Source organism: Pelophylax lessonae (assembly GCF_965119305.1).
Source record: "Pelophylax lessonae genome assembly, chromosome: 6".
Taxonomy (NCBI): domain Eukaryota; kingdom Metazoa; phylum Chordata; class Amphibia; order Anura; family Ranidae; genus Pelophylax; species Pelophylax lessonae.
Window position 1 is genome coordinate 218,188,097 of NC_138773.1, and position 17,222 is coordinate 218,205,318.

At 41.3% G+C, this 17,222-nt stretch overlaps 1 protein-coding gene across 2 annotated transcripts in view; it reads right to left on the bottom strand.

The window, feature by feature from the left end:
• Positions 1-17,222, bottom strand: part of ERBB4 (erb-b2 receptor tyrosine kinase 4) — a 1,312,942-nt gene that overhangs the window by 328,008 nt on the left and 967,712 nt on the right. For both annotated transcript variants that reach the window (XM_082261897.1, XM_082261896.1), the window contains exons 12-13: positions 13,366-13,565; positions 7,190-7,322 (exon numbers count right to left, since the gene is read on the bottom strand). In XM_082261897.1, coding sequence (XP_082118023.1) covers positions 7,190-7,322; positions 13,366-13,565 — 333 coding nt within the window. The remainder of the gene's footprint in view (positions 1-7,189; positions 7,323-13,365; positions 13,566-17,222) is intronic.

Below are 17,222 nucleotides of genomic sequence, written 5' to 3' on the forward strand. Positions count from 1 at the left end.
GCTAGATCACTTTATGCTGGTCCATTTTGCAAGTATAGCTATACAAAACATTAAAAATAAGTGTCTATACTGTTTAAAAATTCAGTAACACACTGTCTCACCCTGCTCTGAACATGCCCAGTTGCACTTCATTTTTAGGCATTTTTAGGCGCTGCCGAATTTGTAGAGGCTGATCTGCTGACAGCCTTCAAGCTGAATTAAACCTTCCTATCCTTTACAGCCAAGGAAGCTGCTTTTGTTTGATCTGCAGCTGCCATGGGTGCTGCACATGTGATCAGTTATGACACCAGCCATTTGATGGTTTGACAGCTTGGTTGAGGACACAAGCAAATGTGACAGTTAGCAATCCTGGCATTCCAGGAATGTAACTGTTTTTTAAAACCATTACATTTAGTTTCGCTTTATGGTTTACTGCTGTTCAGGGGCTCTGAGCTTCAGCAAAATGGCAGCCTCCAGCAAGAACAAACAGAAGCAATTCTAAAGGCAATTTACCTCACACACTAATTCTGGTAGCATAATTATTAATGTGGGATGTATGATCCTTGTTAAAGAACATTATTTGTTATCAAGTTGTTGTGGATAAAGTTCCGATTTAAATAATCACAGATATGCAAAGAGAGTTTTATTTTAATTATATGTAGATAACATTTATTTAGTACAAGAAAGTGTACTGTAAAAGCTGGCAAAAGTAGTCAAAATTGGGAGGAAAGGTGAGCACAAAGACATTGCTAGCACTGGCCCCCAAGAGTGTGCGCCCTGCGTTTATTGCAGTTTGCCCCAGGGCGCCAATGCTGTAATCCCCTGACTTCTGTTTTGTTTTATTTCCCTAAAGGGGAAATCCACTTTTGTGGCGAAAGAAATTAGCAAATAAAGGAAAATAATATAGCGCATACAATTGCAACACAAGTCATATTGTAATTGAATGTTATTAAAAATTACTTTTCCTTTTCAATCTGCAGCCGCTGTAATTTTCTGAAACTACAATGCAATATGGCTACCTGGAGTTGTTCTGTACACAGAATGTGTACTGACCACACCCCAGAAACATCATTTCCTGCTTGTGTGATTGGCTCACCCATTTTTCTAGAAGTCTACCTAAGATACAAGTCAGATTTCAGGCATCCCCTGCAACAAAAATGTCATTTTTTGGTGAGATACTTCCAATAGGAACATGTCTAAAGGGATACAGGTACAGCAGATTTCCTCATTAGTGCTGCACAGCTGGTTGATAATTATAAAACCACTCCCATTAGACCCACTCAACACAGAGGCACAGAAGAACAAACAGTGATTTTTTCAGAATACCAAAAGGTAGGGATGTGCAACAAAGGATGTTATAACCCCTGCAATGTATATAGATCACCCAGAGAGGAATGTTTTTTTCTCAACAAAAGTGGAGTTACGCTTTAAGTTTTGGAGCTGCAGTGCCACTTTCACTACAATCGCTGACTTATTTGGACCTCAGATACTGCAGCAACATTTAGTTCCCTTTCACACAGGCGGACCGTTCAGATCCGCCTGTCATTTTTTTTGGCGGATCTGAATGGTCCCCCCATGCATTCCTATGGGGCATCGGATGTCAGTGGAGACATATCCGCTGACATCCGATCCGATCCGATCCATCAAATCTGGACGGATGGAAACCCTATTTTCCACCCGTCCAGCGGATCGGATGAGAACGGTCCGACGGTCCGTTCCCATCCGATTTCCCCAAAAGAGATGCATGGGAAACTGACAGCTGTGTCTCCGCACACAGCGCGGAGACACAGCTGTCATTCTCCTGCTCAGCAGGGGATCGGTGGATCGATCCTCCGCTGAGAAAAACGGACTCCGTCCAGTGGACGGAGTGTGTGAAAGGAGCCATAGAGTCAAGGAAGCCTCCCCAAAGCTCTTCCACAACTCTGATGTTCCTTCCCCTCCCTGTGAATCTTCACTGAATTTGGGGTATGGTAAATGGACTTTGGGAAGGTCAACTGTACTGAGGGGAACAGTCTGTGTTTGGGGGGAGGTCTGTACTGACTATTGTACTGAGGTTTTGTTGAGATGTTTTTGTCAATTTTGGTGTGAAAAAAAAAGTTGCTGCTCTGCAGTATAATATTTGTAATTTAATGAATGCAGTATTATACAGCTTTTACTGTACTACTTGCTTGCTGTGGCTATGAGAGATGCAGCTTTCATCAACAGAAGCAATACTGTTCTTTATACACATGCCTTCTCCCCTTGTGCATTCACAGAATGTAATGTTCTGTGAATTGTTCAATCTTGGCCCCTGTGTTCTGTGTCATGCACTCCTGAGCCTTGATATCTGTGCCTTACACACTTCTGACCCCTGCGTTTGATGCATTATGCACTCCTGCACTCTGTTCATTACATACTCTTGAGCCCTGCACTATATACACTATGTTGTACATTTCATACTCCAGACTACTGCACTAATTTAAGCTGGACAGGGATGTAGAAGGTCTTTAACCCATCAGCATGACTGGTATCTGTTCCTTTTTGCACTGAGGAACATGATGAGCACTGCCAGAGCCCTACAAAATGACCTCCGGCAGGCCACAGAAACAGACTTCATGAGGGTGGCTTGAGGGCCAGACGTCCTCTAGTGGGCCCTGTGCTCACTGCCCGGCACCGGGGAGCTCTATGGGCATTTGTCATTGAATGCCAGAATTGGCAGGTCCACCACTGGAGCCCTCTGATTTTCACAGATGAGAGCAAGTTCACCTTGAGCACATGTGACAGAAGTGAAAGGTTCTGGTGAAGCCGTGGAGAATGTTATGCTGTCTGCAACATCATTCAGCACGACCAGTTTGGTGGTGGGCCAGTGATGGTCTGTGGAGGCATATCCATGGAGGGATGCACAGACTTCTACAGACTATACAATGGCAGCCTGATTGCCATTAGGAATCAAGATAAAATCCTTGGACCCATTGTCAAACCCTATGCTGGTGCAGCGGAACATGGGTTCCTCCTGGTGCACAACAATGCCAGACCTTATGTGGCGAGAGTATGCAGCCAGTTCTTGGAGAATGAAGAAATTGATACCAATGAATGGCCCCCACGCTCGCCTGACCTAAATCCAATAGAACACCTCTGGGACATTTGGTCCATTCAACGCTGCCAGGTTGCACCTCAGTCTGTTTAGGAGCTCAGTGATGCCCTGGTCCAGATATGGGAGGAAATACCCCAGGACACCATGCGTCCTCTCATTAGGTGCATGCCCTGATGTTGTCAGGCATGCATACAAGCATGTGGGGGCCATCCAAACTACTGAGGACAATTTTGAGTTGCTGGAATGAAATTTCAGCAAAATGGACTAGCCTGCTGCATAATTTTTTCACTTTGATTTTGGGGGTGTCTTTGAATTCAGCCCTCTGTATGTTGATAATTTTCATTTCAATCAAAGGATGTGGCATCCTTTCCTTCCTATCATATTAGCCAGTCCATATCAGTATAGATATCCAGCATGATATTTTTTCTTATTAAGATCTGATGTGTTTTCAAAGTGTTCCTTTAATTTTTTTGAGCAGTATATATATTTTTTTAATCGGTTGGATAGACTCGTTTTGGCTCTGCCCAAATGCTGAATTCCTGTAGGAGGGGTTGCATGATCTGTGATTATATATAAGGCCATTTATTGTAAGGTTGGGCTAGCACTGAGGAAAGAGGCATGACCTCCAAAATGTCCAACTAGTTGTTCCCAGTACGAGTCATATTACGTTCAAGCTTGAGCAGATCTGTTTTGCATGATGTTTTTTACTGGCATGTGAGTATCTATTTGTCTATGTGGATTTAGTAAAACGTATCAATGGTAATGCACAAGGTGGTTCGCCCTCCTGTATGCTTTTTTCAGTTCCTTTGGAAGACTTCCCAGTCAGTGGAAGGCTGCACCCTAGATGGGCATTGTGGCATGAAGCGCGATAGAAGATTTCCCTTGGATTTAGTGCTAAAGTGTTTTTTGGACTTTGGTGTTTACCAAGAGGTTCTTTTGCAATCCTAGCAACAAACCTGGGTGAGCAACAGAAGTGAAAATAACTGAAATATGGTAATGACCAATTCTTACAACTTAGCTTATTTGTACACCCTTTATAACCCAATCTGGCACTTGTTGGGGATGAAGGAACCTGCACACTGGAAAACATGTGCTTGGTATCTGCCAATTCCTTGCAGCTCCCACTGCCATGGTCACACATATATATGAACATTAAATAAACGCAGAACTGGATGACCTGGTCAAAGTGTGCTGTTTAGAGGTTGACTGTGACAACCAAGAGGAGGGTCTACTTTTGGCTAATAAACAACATGTCTTATATAATGTAGATGCAATGTCCCATGTAATTCTTTTCTTTTACCACTGTAAAAGAAAACAAATTTCACAAATATTTCCTTATGCACTTCAACCAAAATTTAAACTCTGCAAACACCTGAATCATCCACAGCAGACCAGTACTTTAAACACTGCATCAAATAAAGATGATATCAGTGTACTGCCAGGAGAAAATTGTACATGAATCACATCTGCATCACAATGAGAGGAGTACAGAGGAGATGAGAATGGAAAACCTAAACTGCCGGCACTGAGCAGATTCAGGCGGGACAACATGGGAAAAGAGATAAGGCGACAAGGATGATGGTGAAGAAAGAAGGGAGGAGAATGGAGGAAATGCCGATGATTTGCTGTAATTAAAATAGATGATCTCTCAGGAAAGGAGATTTCATTACTCTGTAAGACAGTTTATTACTATAGAGTGGGAGGAAAAAACAGAAATTGATGGTGTTTTCTTAAAGTTCACAGTGCTACGGGCTGGGGAGGAGAATTAATAATGAACAATAAAAGCATATCTGCAGAATTAGCTGCCAAGGGAAGATTTCTTCTAACAAAGGGGTTAAAAGCTGACATTTAAAATCTTAACTCCTTGTGTGACCTCACTGATAGGTGCTAGTACAACGGTTGTACAAAATGAATAAGACAATGTTATTTGTACTTGAATATGAATGACCAATGCCCTCAATTTTACAGCTGCAAGGTGTTGTGGGCCATTTAGTGGCTGGACAACCCAAGATATATTAACTTTTTATAAATGTGCTGAGGGTCAATTTGCCATTTTAATAGGGCTTCTACTCTTAAAGGGTATGTAAACCCAAACAATGAACTTGTGTTATTTGGTCACTTAAATTTTTAATTCGCATTAGCAGTTGTGGGGTGAGTCCCCCCCAACCACTATGCTCTTTAGCTATAGAGGCATAGGCTGGAAATATACATATGCTGTGGCCGTGATGCGTTGCTTCTCGGCCATGGCAGAAAGTGTACTACTTTTAGGTGGGCTTAGTGCCCACTAAACATGCCCCATTCAAGAAAGTGGGGCCTCTCTGCAAGCGCCCTGCATGCATGCATGTGGTTGTGGTGCTCTAGTTCAGGGTTTAAGGTGCTAAAGCAGGTGGCGAGGAGGCAATGCCATGCCTCCTCACTGCTCTAAAAAGTTCTCTGAAGAGCAACATGAACATGGCTCACTCTTCAGAGTCTGAAGCTTGTGTGAAGGAGCCCTAGCGCTCTTTCACACAGGTGTTGAACTTTAAAGCAGCCTTGTTTGCACATCAATGCACCTACAACATTGATGATCACTTTGGACATGTTGCACAGGCATTTAAGTTGAGCTAGGCAATGCTCCTCAAACACCCCCTGAGGGGTGTTGCCCCCAACCTCTTGGGAAACTCATGTCACAGGTCACATGCACATCATCAAAAAGCTGTTGCACAACTCAGAAGAGGCAGTCACTCCCCCACTGTGATGTCAAAAGAAGACAGTGGCGCAGCACCGGGTACGCTGCGGCGAAAAAGGGGGATCCCTAGGTTACACCACTGGATCACCAGGCTTGTAAGTAAGCTTTTGGAGAACAACTCCACCCTACATATTACCTCATTGATGACTTCATCAGGGTAATTCATGACCCAACGCAGTGATGGCGAACCTTGGCACCCCAGATGTTTTGCAACCACATTTCCCATGATGCTTATGCACTCTGCAGTGTAGTTGAGCATCATGGGAAATGTAGTTCCAAAACATCTGGGGTGCCAAGGTTTGACATCACTTAGGATGCAGTTAGGAGATTAGGATAATTTCTTTAATTTGTGTGTTATATCTGCCTGGAGTTCAGATTTAAATGACAAGATGGTTCAGAGGATAAGGCGCCATGAATGTGGACTGGTGAGTCAGTGCCATGGGTTCAAAATGATTATTCAGTTCCTTGGTAATCTGCATACCCGGGTACTGAAAGATGTGAACAAGAGGCCTAAAGTATCTCTCGGGTGTAAGGATGTAACAGGGCAGATACATTGGGGAAGATTGACTAAGACTGGAGCACTCAGAATCTGGTGCAACTGTGCATGGTGGCCAATCAGCTTCTAACTTAAGTATATTCAATTAAAGCATAACTCCACTTTTGTTGAGAAAAAAACATTCCTCTCTGGGTGATCTATGTACATTGCAAGGATTATAACAACCTTTGTTGCAGATTTCTACCTTTTGTTATTCCGAAGAAATCCCTTTGTGTTTCTCTGTGCCCATGTGGGAAAGTGAGTCTAATGGGAGTGTTTTTATAATTGTCAATCAGCTGTGCACCTGCAGACCACTAATGAGGAACTCTGCTGGGCCTGTATCCCTTTATAAGTATTTATATTGGGAATATCTCACCAAAAATGAAATTTTTGTTGCAGGGGAGGCCTGAAATCTGATTTGTATCTTAGTGCAGACTTCTGCGAAAATCAGTGAGCCAATCACACAAGCAGGAAATGATGTTTCTGGGGTGTGGTCAGTACACATTCTGTGTACAGAACACCTCCAGGAAGCCATATTGCATTGCATTTTCAGAAAATTATAACAGCTGCAGATTGAAAAGGAAAGGTATTTTTTCTTTTAACATTCAATTGCAATATGACTTGTGTCACAATTGTATACGCTATATTCTTTATTTATTTGCTATTTTTTCCCCCACAAAAGTGGAGCTACCCATTAAGCTTTAACAAAAAAAAAACCTGGAAGCTGAGCAGAGTGCACCAGATTTTGCATGCTCCCCTTTTAGTAAATTCCCCTATTGTGTTACTCATGATTCTAAGTACTGTATGCAGGTAATTTATTACATAGCCATCTTAACCTATGACCGTAGCTCTATTTGGTTTCAGCATTACTTACCCAGAGCGAAGGTTGCAGGATCTGACACATGATTTACCTCGACTGAAATATTTGCAGGACAGGCACTGATCAGACCCAGGTCCCCAACAACCAGCAGCAGAACAAAGAGGATGACACACCATTCCTTCAGCAGCTAAAAGAAAAACAAAAGAATAAAGAATCATCCTTTTGCTAGATTGCTGGTTAGAAAACATGGATTCGTATGTGAGAAGGGTTATTAGGATGCATCTTGAGTCTTGAGACTGTAACAACAACCATTACACTGTAAATTAAACCTAGAAAATACACCAATTAGACTCTAGAGATTATTTAGCCTAATGAACTGGAAGATTCTACATGCCACCCTACATGCTTTGTTTACTCCCAGGATGCCATGAAGTAAGCAGTGTCTTGGCCATTAAGTCCCACGCGCTTTTAAACCACATACTTAACAAATAGATATGGGATGTAGGCTTAACTAATGAATATAATGTACTGTTCACTTAAAGTACTAACATATATAATATAAATAAAGGGTTAGCAATAAATATATAATATAGATTAAGATTTTTTTGCTGTTAAAGAAAATATAGGCTGGAAGTTAAAAAGTAGGGCTATACACTGCCGCGATTTCCCATGCCATGAAGTTAGCAGTATAATATAGATGAAAGGTTAGCTTTAAATACACTGTAGAAAAATATATTTAAAGAAAATGTTTAAACATTTATAAATATAAATAAATGTATTTAAATAAATATTTATTTAAAATATTTAAAGAAAATTTAGGCCAGACATTATAGAATAAGCCTAACCACTGTTCATATTTTATTCTTGCATTATATTTGAAATTGTCAATGTATATTTGTTGATACCTCAATACTATCCTACCTACCTGTAAAGTGGCACATCTGTACTGTGTATAGAAGCTGCTGCAGAAATAATTGCATTTATAAAGCCAAGAAAATGACATGTTCCCTGCAAGCTTTCTTTATTTTGTAAACATTAGCTTGGGGAGCCAGTCTGTATGATGAGGCCACAATGTAGTGCACTGGGAACAAGATTAGATATTTTTTGGATAAATTCTGGTGTCTCTTCAGACTTTGGATAGAAGTAACAGGTGCGGAAAATTGGTCTTTGGGTATCAGAGGTGCCTTCACACCATACCCATATAGAGGTACTCTTGATAAAGCAAGAATTGGCCTTGCTGTCAAAAAAAGAAATGATATGCAAATGATATGTTATGCAAATGATATGTTATGCAAATGATATGTTAATTGTGAGAGTAGATAGCTAAATATGTATTCAAATTTTGTAGCATGACTTCTGTCATGCATAGGGGTCTGTTTATAGAAAAAAATCCACTGGACGAATGTCATAAGCATTCGTACAGCTGTCACAAATTCTGCCCATATTTTGCCTGAAGTAGAAATCCAGGCTAAACCTAACTAATGTTTAACTACTTTAATACCAGGCACTTTTACCCCCTTCCTGCCCAGGCCAATTTTCAGCTTTCAGTGCTGTCACACTTTGAATGACAATTGCGCGGTCATACAAAACTGTACCCAAATGCATAGAGCTTTCTTTTGGTGGTATTTAATCACCGCTGTTTTTTTTTTTTTTTTGCTAAAAGAAAAATGAAATAAGACCAAAAATGCAAAAAAATAAATAAAAAAAAAAGTTTTTCTTAGTTTCTGTCAGCAAATTATTTTAAATAAGTAATTTTTCTCCTTAACATATGTGCGTTGACAAGGTTGCACTGATGGGCATTGATAGGTGGTACTGATGGGTATTTATGAGGTGGCACTGATGAGGTGGCATTGAAGGGCACTGAAAATATGCCACTGATGAGTAGACACTAATATGCAGCACTGATAGGCGGCACTGATGGGCACTGATAGGCAGCACTGATGGCCACTGATAGGCGGCACTTATGGGCAATGATAGGTGGCACTGATGTGTGGCACTGATGAGAACTGATGGGCGGCACTGATAGGCACTAATGGCCGCACTGAAAAGCAGCACTAATTGGCATAACTTATGGGCACTGATAGGAGGCACTGATGGGCACTAATAGGTGGCACTAATGGACAATACTAGGTGGCACTAATGGGCACAGACTGGTGTCACTGATGGGACAGAGTGGCATTACAGATCAGCACTGTTGAGGCTGCATTGTAATCAGGGCACTGCCGAGATTGGGGTCACGCCATATCCCAGGCCCCCGGGGGCGAGCGATTGTGGCTAAACTGGGTGCCGTCAAATAACATCGTCCCAGAACAAGAGCCGCACCTCTCCGCCATCATTTAATGGCGGGCGGGAAGTGGTTATAAATGTGTAAGAAAGATGTATATGCTTACCTATTTTTAGCCGTCACAGCAGCAGCTGCAGGTAAGAGAAGAGAGCGCTCGACAAAGTCTGGTAAAACCTAGAGTGATGATGTCACGCTTAGGCTCCTATGGCCCCCCCATTGTCGATGGATGCTTCCTCCGCCCCCCTGCAACCTCTGCTTACTGACAAAGGAGAGCCAGACTACATGACTGGACCAGAGCAGGCTGAAAGTAAGTAATTATATACAGCTTTTTTTACACAGGTTAGTGAGCATAGCTGTTGGCGATGGGTGGTGTTGGGGGTGTATTTGTAAGTCTAGCAAGGTTTAGCCTGGAATTCTACTTTAATACGTCACTTTACTATGATTGTCAGCTCTATCTAGTGGCTGTAACACTGAATGTTTCCTGAAAAATTTCAGCCAGTAAAATGCTGCATAATGGCCACTAGATGGAGCTGGGGATCATAGGAAACCAAAGGATTGAGCAAACATGATCAGAATTAGTGACAGTTGGGCTTGTGACATTCATCCAGTGAATTATTTTTATAAATGGACCTCATAGCATACTATGGTGGAGATGGGGTTTCCATTAGTATATCCGCTACACTTTCATATATCCTACATAATAATCAAAATCTGATTATAAAATTCCATGGCTACTGACATTCAATGGTGTGTGCACATTGTGCATATATATTGAAGTGTATCTAATTATAACTTGAATGTGAAAGGTAAAAAATGGTCTTCAGTAATACAGTACATAAGGAACACATCTATGTGCTCTCTCTAATTGTACACAAACTAAAGAACTGCTTTTAAACCTGTTACTAATGCACACTCATCCTTGAAAGTGTTTGAAAACTCTAACAATGAACTTCTTATATTGGCACTCCTTAAAACCTAAGCATTTTTTATCTTAATGCATTGCCTGTTTTCACAGGCTTTGCTGAGGTAGCGGGAGCCATTGACTCCTGCTGCTGTCAGTCAAACCCTGAGATGAAGGAGTGGGGGCCGGGGGCAAGCCCAACTGTCTGCATCTATGGACGCTGGCAGAGTGGCTCAGGATTGCGCCTGCAGCTGTTCTACAATAGCAAGCAGATTTTTCTTTTTTTCATTGTTTATTGTGCAATCAATTAGAATTCACTTTGTTGAAATAAGTCCAGTACAAGGTGAATTCTGATTGGTTGGTATATGTTGGTGCACTTAAGGAAGCCATATGTTTTTGTTCCATCTGTGTTGATTGACCACTTGCCGACCGCACGACGCAGATGTACGGCGGCAGTCTGTCCCAGTCAAAGTCCCGTACATGTACGACGCTCGCCTGGGAGGAGCTAGGGGGCAATCGGCCGCCGCAGGAGGCGCGCTCCCGCTCCCGCTCGTCAGTGGGGAAGCTAGTGTGTGTGACAGGTGGCTCCGATGGCCGCCGGCTACTCGTGATCTCCCGCCGCTGACAGAGAAGGACGGACGGCTGATATAAACACAGCCATCTGTCATTCTCCCTGAAGTTATCACAGATGTCATGTGATCCTGCTATATAGGATCACATGTCTCTGTGATGACTTCACAAACCACGCCCCCCCCCCCACAGTTAGAATCACGCCCCTAGGGTCACATTTAACCCCTTGATCACCCATACTGATCACCCATACTGTTAACCCCTTCCCTGCCAGTATCATTTTTTACAGTAACAGTGTATATTTTTAGCACTGATTACAGTAGTAATATCACTGGTACCCCCAAAAGTGTCAAAAATGTCATTTAGGGGTCCAATCTGTCTGCCGCAATGTCGTAGTCCTGCAAAAAATCGCAGATCGCTGCCATTACTAGTAAAAAAAAAAAATGACATAAATCTTTCCCGTAGTTAGTAAACTCAACTTTTGAGCAAACCAATCAAAATATGCTTACCAAAAAATATGTAGCAGAAAACAAATTGGCCTAAAATGTTAAAAAAAAATAGATTTTTACCTTTTTTTTTTTTTGAGAATTTCATATAAAAGAATGTGAAAAATATTGCTATTTTTTCAAAATTGTTGCTCTTTTTTTGATTATAGCGCAAAAAATAAAAATCATACAGGTGATCAAATACCACCATAAGAAAGCTCTATTTGTGGGAAAAAAAAGGACGACAATTTAATTTGGGTACAGCGTCGCACGATCGCGCAATTGTCCGTTAAAGTTACGCAGTACCGAATCGCAAAATAGGGCCTGGTCATTGAGCAGTCAAATCCTCCAGTCTGAAAGTGGTTAATTAACCACTTCCCGCCATGGACGTCCTCAGGTTTCAGTGGTTATACTGAAATGGTGCCTGCACCTACAGGCACCATTCCGGTAGATATGAGTTCAGCTGGAAATTCCCTAACGTGCAGAAGTGATCCAAGTGGCTAATCAGCCACTCAATAACTTCTGTGGGTGGCGGAAGATGGTACCACCCCCCTCCCACTGCCGCTTCTCCTGGGCTCTACCTTATAATCGCGGTGCCCAGGAGTGATGCAGCCAGCGGCGTTGGCTGCCCTGAACAGAGAGAGAGGAACTGATGTCATTCCGCTCTCTCTGTAACCCCAGAAACCAGGAGCGACGAGGTATGTCATCACTTCCAGTTCCTCTCACCTGACCACCAGCAGCCAAGAAAGCAGCTGATCACACAGATCTGTGTCTGATCAGCTGCATGGGGGGCTAGAGGAGAGATTTGGGGTCTTAAAGACCCCAGATCTTTCCATAAAGAGGACCTGTCATGGCCAATGCCTTCACAAGGGATGTTGTTCAAAGCAATAAAGTTACCCAAAAAAAAGTGTAAAAAAAAATAAAAAATTGCCTATATAAAAAAGAAAACGTATACGTCCCTCCTGCACGCATATGTAATTGGTGTACGCACCACACATGTGAGGTATTGTCGCAAACATCAAAGTGAGAACAATAATTCTAACACCAGACCTCCTGAGCAACTCTATGAGCCCTTTCACCCTGAGGCGCTTATAAACTGCCAGCGCTTTTCAGGCGCTTTTGAAGAGCTTTTTTCAGGCGCTTTTTCTTCATTTCAATGGAAAGGGGCGTTTTTGAGGCGCATTCTTTAGCGCTCTAAACGTGCTCCAAGGATGCTACTTGCAGGTTTTCTTTTCACCACCCCCCCCCCCCCCCAGCGCACTGCCCCAGTGTGAAAGCATTCATTGATTTTATTGAGAATAGTTTTTCATGAGCATTTCAGGCACTTTTTTTTAAAGTGTCTCAGTGTAAAAGGGGTCTAAACTGGTAACCTGTAAAGGCATTTAAATTGTCGCCCATGGAGATTTTTAAGCACCGTAGTTTGCTGCCAGTGCACAAGCAAATGCAATTTTAAAGCGTGACATGTTTTCCCAAAAAAATTGCGTTTGAAAAACTGCTGTGCAAATATCGTGTGACATAAAAAGTTGAAACACCCACCATTTTATTCTATAGGGCCTCTGCTAAAAAAAAAATATATAATGTTTGGGGGTTCGAAATACTATCTAGCAAAAAAAAGTTGATTTTTTAAATGCAGGAGCGAAGTTTCAGAATTGGCCCGGATGGATGATAAGGGCAAATAAGCTGTTCACGTTGCAAAAAATGTTTTATATTATCTTATTAAATAAGGTGAAACTCTGCTGACTTCCATCATCCAATCATAACAAGCAAAAACGCTTTTTTTGTTTATCATATACATGATTAGTTATGCTTTTCACCACATTTACAAAGCTAAGAGAAAATTCCCTTGCAAAAAGAACATGCCTATTTGGCTTTCGTAAATACACTTTAAAGCAGAACTCCGCTTTTTAAAAAACTAATCTTGGATTTTTTTTTTTTACTCATGCAGCATAACCATTGAAGCACTACAGGAACATAGTTGTTTGATACTTACTACAGTTTTCAGCTTTTTTGTTGTCCCGGATGGTGGTTTTCTGGCTGGTTGTTCTGAAGAGTGAAGTCCAGTTGATGGTATTGTAGAAGCAGAGGTTGTGGTTATCAGTGATATAGACATTACCCGCACTGATCTCTTTCAGTGACTGGAGTTTCAGAGAAGTAAGACTTTGCTGCTTGAGGATGAGCAATGAAATCCCACTATATGGAGAAAAAGATGATGAATAAATTAGAAACATTCATTTTTACACCTAGACTTGTACATATTAGCTCCATCGTGTTTATTTAGCATTTTCTACAAAGAAGACCCATGCATTTTTTAAACATGTAACATTAGGTTCAAATTTACTTAAAGCATATTTCCACGTTTGCAGTGAAATTTTGGAAAACCCCATTATATGTTTGATATGTGTTCCCATTTACACAACATGCTTGAAAAACTTTTTTTGTTTAATTTCTCACCCCAGAGATGTTTCTCAGAAAAAGGTGTCATGGCTGACTGCAAGGTTTTCTGAACAATGTCAGAGTGGCTTTCAATGGTGCCTGTTTACATCAACACAGTGCACCTAAAGCACAATTTTATGGAAGGTATCTGTGCTAATTTGATGTGATACAGTGCAATTTTTTGCCCCATTGACTTCAATGGAAACACATCAAAATTAAGCATGCAACGGTAAACGTACATGAATGTGATTCAAGTGTTGTCGTCCCCCCAAACTATTTTCCTTCTCTGCCTTCCCTCTGCAGAAATTGCACCAGTATGAACATTGCATCAAAAACGCACCAAGTCACACTGCAGCTGCACTACATAATCGCATTGGCATTCGGATGAAACCACAGCTGTGCCAGTGTGAACCAAGCCTAACATACAATACAAGAAGCCCAAAACCTTTAACACTTTGTTAGGACAGACAATATTCAAATCTAGTTACAATTGATAATGACGATCTGCCTGCAAAGTACTGACAGGGTTAATTATAGCAAACACAGCTGCTCAGCCCCCTCATAAACAAAGAGAACTAGTGGGATTTTTTCTTGCTGCAGGGTCCAGAATGTAGCATCTAAAAAAGGTTAACTACATTTTTTTCTTTTAAGTTATGCTTATGTGAAATGGGACTTGTGACAAATATAAAGCAGGTATTATCCCAGTTTGGCTGTAAAAGTGGAAAAACACTTTAACTACTTCTGGACCGGAAGGTTTTACCCCCTTAATGACCAGGCCATTTTTTTTTTTTGCGATTCACCACTGTGTTATTTTAACTGACATTTGCACGGTCGTGCAACGCTGTACCCTAATAAAATTGATGTCCTCTTTTTTCCACGAATAGCACTTTCTTTTGGTGGTATTTGGTCACCTCTGCAATTTTTCTTTTTTGCGCTATAAACAAAAAAAGCGACAATTTTGAAAAAAAAAAAAACATTATTTTTTACTTTCTGCAATAAAACATTCCCAATTAAAAAAAAATTAAAAATCTAATTTTTTCATCATTTTATGCCAATTTGTGTTCTGCAACATATTTTTGGTAAAGAAAATCCCAATAAGTGTATATTGATTGGTTTGCGCAAAAGGTATCATGTCTACAAACTAGGGGAATGATTTATGACATTTTTATTTATTCTTTTACTAGTAATGGCAGCGATCAGTGATTTTAAGCGTCATTGCAGCGGACAGATCGGACACCTAACTGACACTTTTGGGGGTCCAGTGACATTACTACAGTAATCAGTGCTAAGAATATGCACTGTTAATGTAATAATGACACTGACAGGGAAGGGTTAACATCAGGGGGCGAGCAAAGGGTTAAATGAATGCCTAGATGGAGTTTTCTAACTGTGAGGGGGATGGGCTTACGGAATTAACAACAAAGAAAATGGCGGAATTAACAGAATTAACACAGGAATTAATACAGGGATCTGTGTTCCTAAATAGGAGGAACACAGGAGCCCTGTGTTGATTGCTGACAGAACAACGGTCTGCCGTGTTTACATCGGCAGACTGCCGTTCTGTCTTCCCGGGGAGTGATAGCGAGTGCCCGGCGGCAATTGCGCCCCCTGGCATCGCAGATCAGCTTCCCCTCTCACAACTTGCCGAGGAGCGTCGTAGTGGTACGGCGATTCGTGCAGCGGAGCCAGCCTGCCGCAGTATATCTGAGGCGGGCGGTCGGCAAGGGGTTAAGGTTCCCAATTTGGGGTTGGGCTTATCTTCTTGCATCTTCCAGCATCTATACCCAACATTACAGGACTTGAAATCCGACAACAGTAAAAAAAAAAAAAAAAAACATCTTACTCATCACCAGCTGTGCAATGCAAATATGCACCAAACGTACTTAATTGTGTGTAGTCTATAAATAAAATGGTAATTTTTTCTAGAATATCATATGTACAAATTACTTTAAATAATAGCAGCATAAATATAGCATGCGCACAGAAAAGCATCTGAGCATAGTTTGCTGGACTTATTACAGACAAATTCTAAACAATAAGACAACAGGAAAATCCTACCTAAAAAGTGATAGGGTTGATTTACAAAAGGAGTAGAGACTGCTCACCTAGCAAAGTGAATGTTCTTAGAATTTAATGAAACTTGTGATTACAGAATTGTAAAAAAAGGTCTCCCATGAGCCCTTCTTTTTTAGCTTAAAGTGGAACTTAACTCAAAAAGCTTCCGCCGGGCTGAGTTACAACTTTTTTGGGGAGGAGGAGATTGAGTAACAATTTTTTTTTTTTTTTTGGTACCCACTCCCACTTCCGCATTTCTTGCCTAGGCAATACTTTTTGTCTTGCCTCCTCTCCTCATGCAGTCTACTGGTAAACATCTCTCCCCCCTGTGCAGCACCATATATGATGTCAACAGCTTGGCATAGAGCCTACTCTGAGCTAAAGCAGGAGGGGCCGAGATCTCTCTCTAACATTAACCGGGGAGGTCACCTAGCTGCTCAGCCCCTCCTGCTGTAGCTCTGGATCAGATTAGGAGATGGTCGGGAGTTATGTGACTGGCTGAAGATAGCTGTAAAAAGGTATTTACAAGCTTCTTTTTAATAAAACATTTATACAGTGTCATATGCCTTGATAAAATAGAGGGGTTGGCAGTGACAATTGTTAATCTTTTATTTTCTACTAATAGTGGCAGGAGGGAGGTGGGGGGGCAGAGACAGAGACACAGAGCTGACAGACAGAGAGGGAGGGAGGGAAGAGAACAGGAGAGCTGCGGATAACAGAGGCACACAGGCAGACCATGGTGATCAGGGCTCAGCAGCCATGACTATTGTGGTCAGGGCACAGAGGAGGAGATGGGAAGTGACAGGGTCAGCCAGGTTTTTTACAGTTTAGAGAGGGATAGATTAAACTGTACAAGCACTGGGCTGTTTATCCTGCTATAAGGGAACAGGATCTCTCTTTTTTTTTTTTTTTTTTTTAGGGTAACAAACACTTTAACCTTTAATTGCCCTTTTAACCTGTGTGTGTCATCTCATATGTCTGTACCAAGGCCAAACATTCCAGGGTATGTAAACTATTGATCAGGGCCATTTGGCTGATTTCTGTTATCATTATTATGCTACAATTATTTTGACCTAATCAGTCATATTTGCAATGTTAATGCCAAAAAATCACGATTTCTGGCAGGGTATGCAAACTTCTGAGCACAACTGTACAGACATTTACTTGAAAGACATATTACAATTTATATGGCAAGAAATATGGCGGAGCATGTGTATAAAAATGCACTCTGATAAAATTATGCATGTATGTGCAAACTTTACAGCACATAAAATATGTTTCAAGCACTTAAAAGGGCCACATAATAAAACCTTACAGATTACTAATAAGCTAGCAAGCAATATATTTTCAACAACAAAG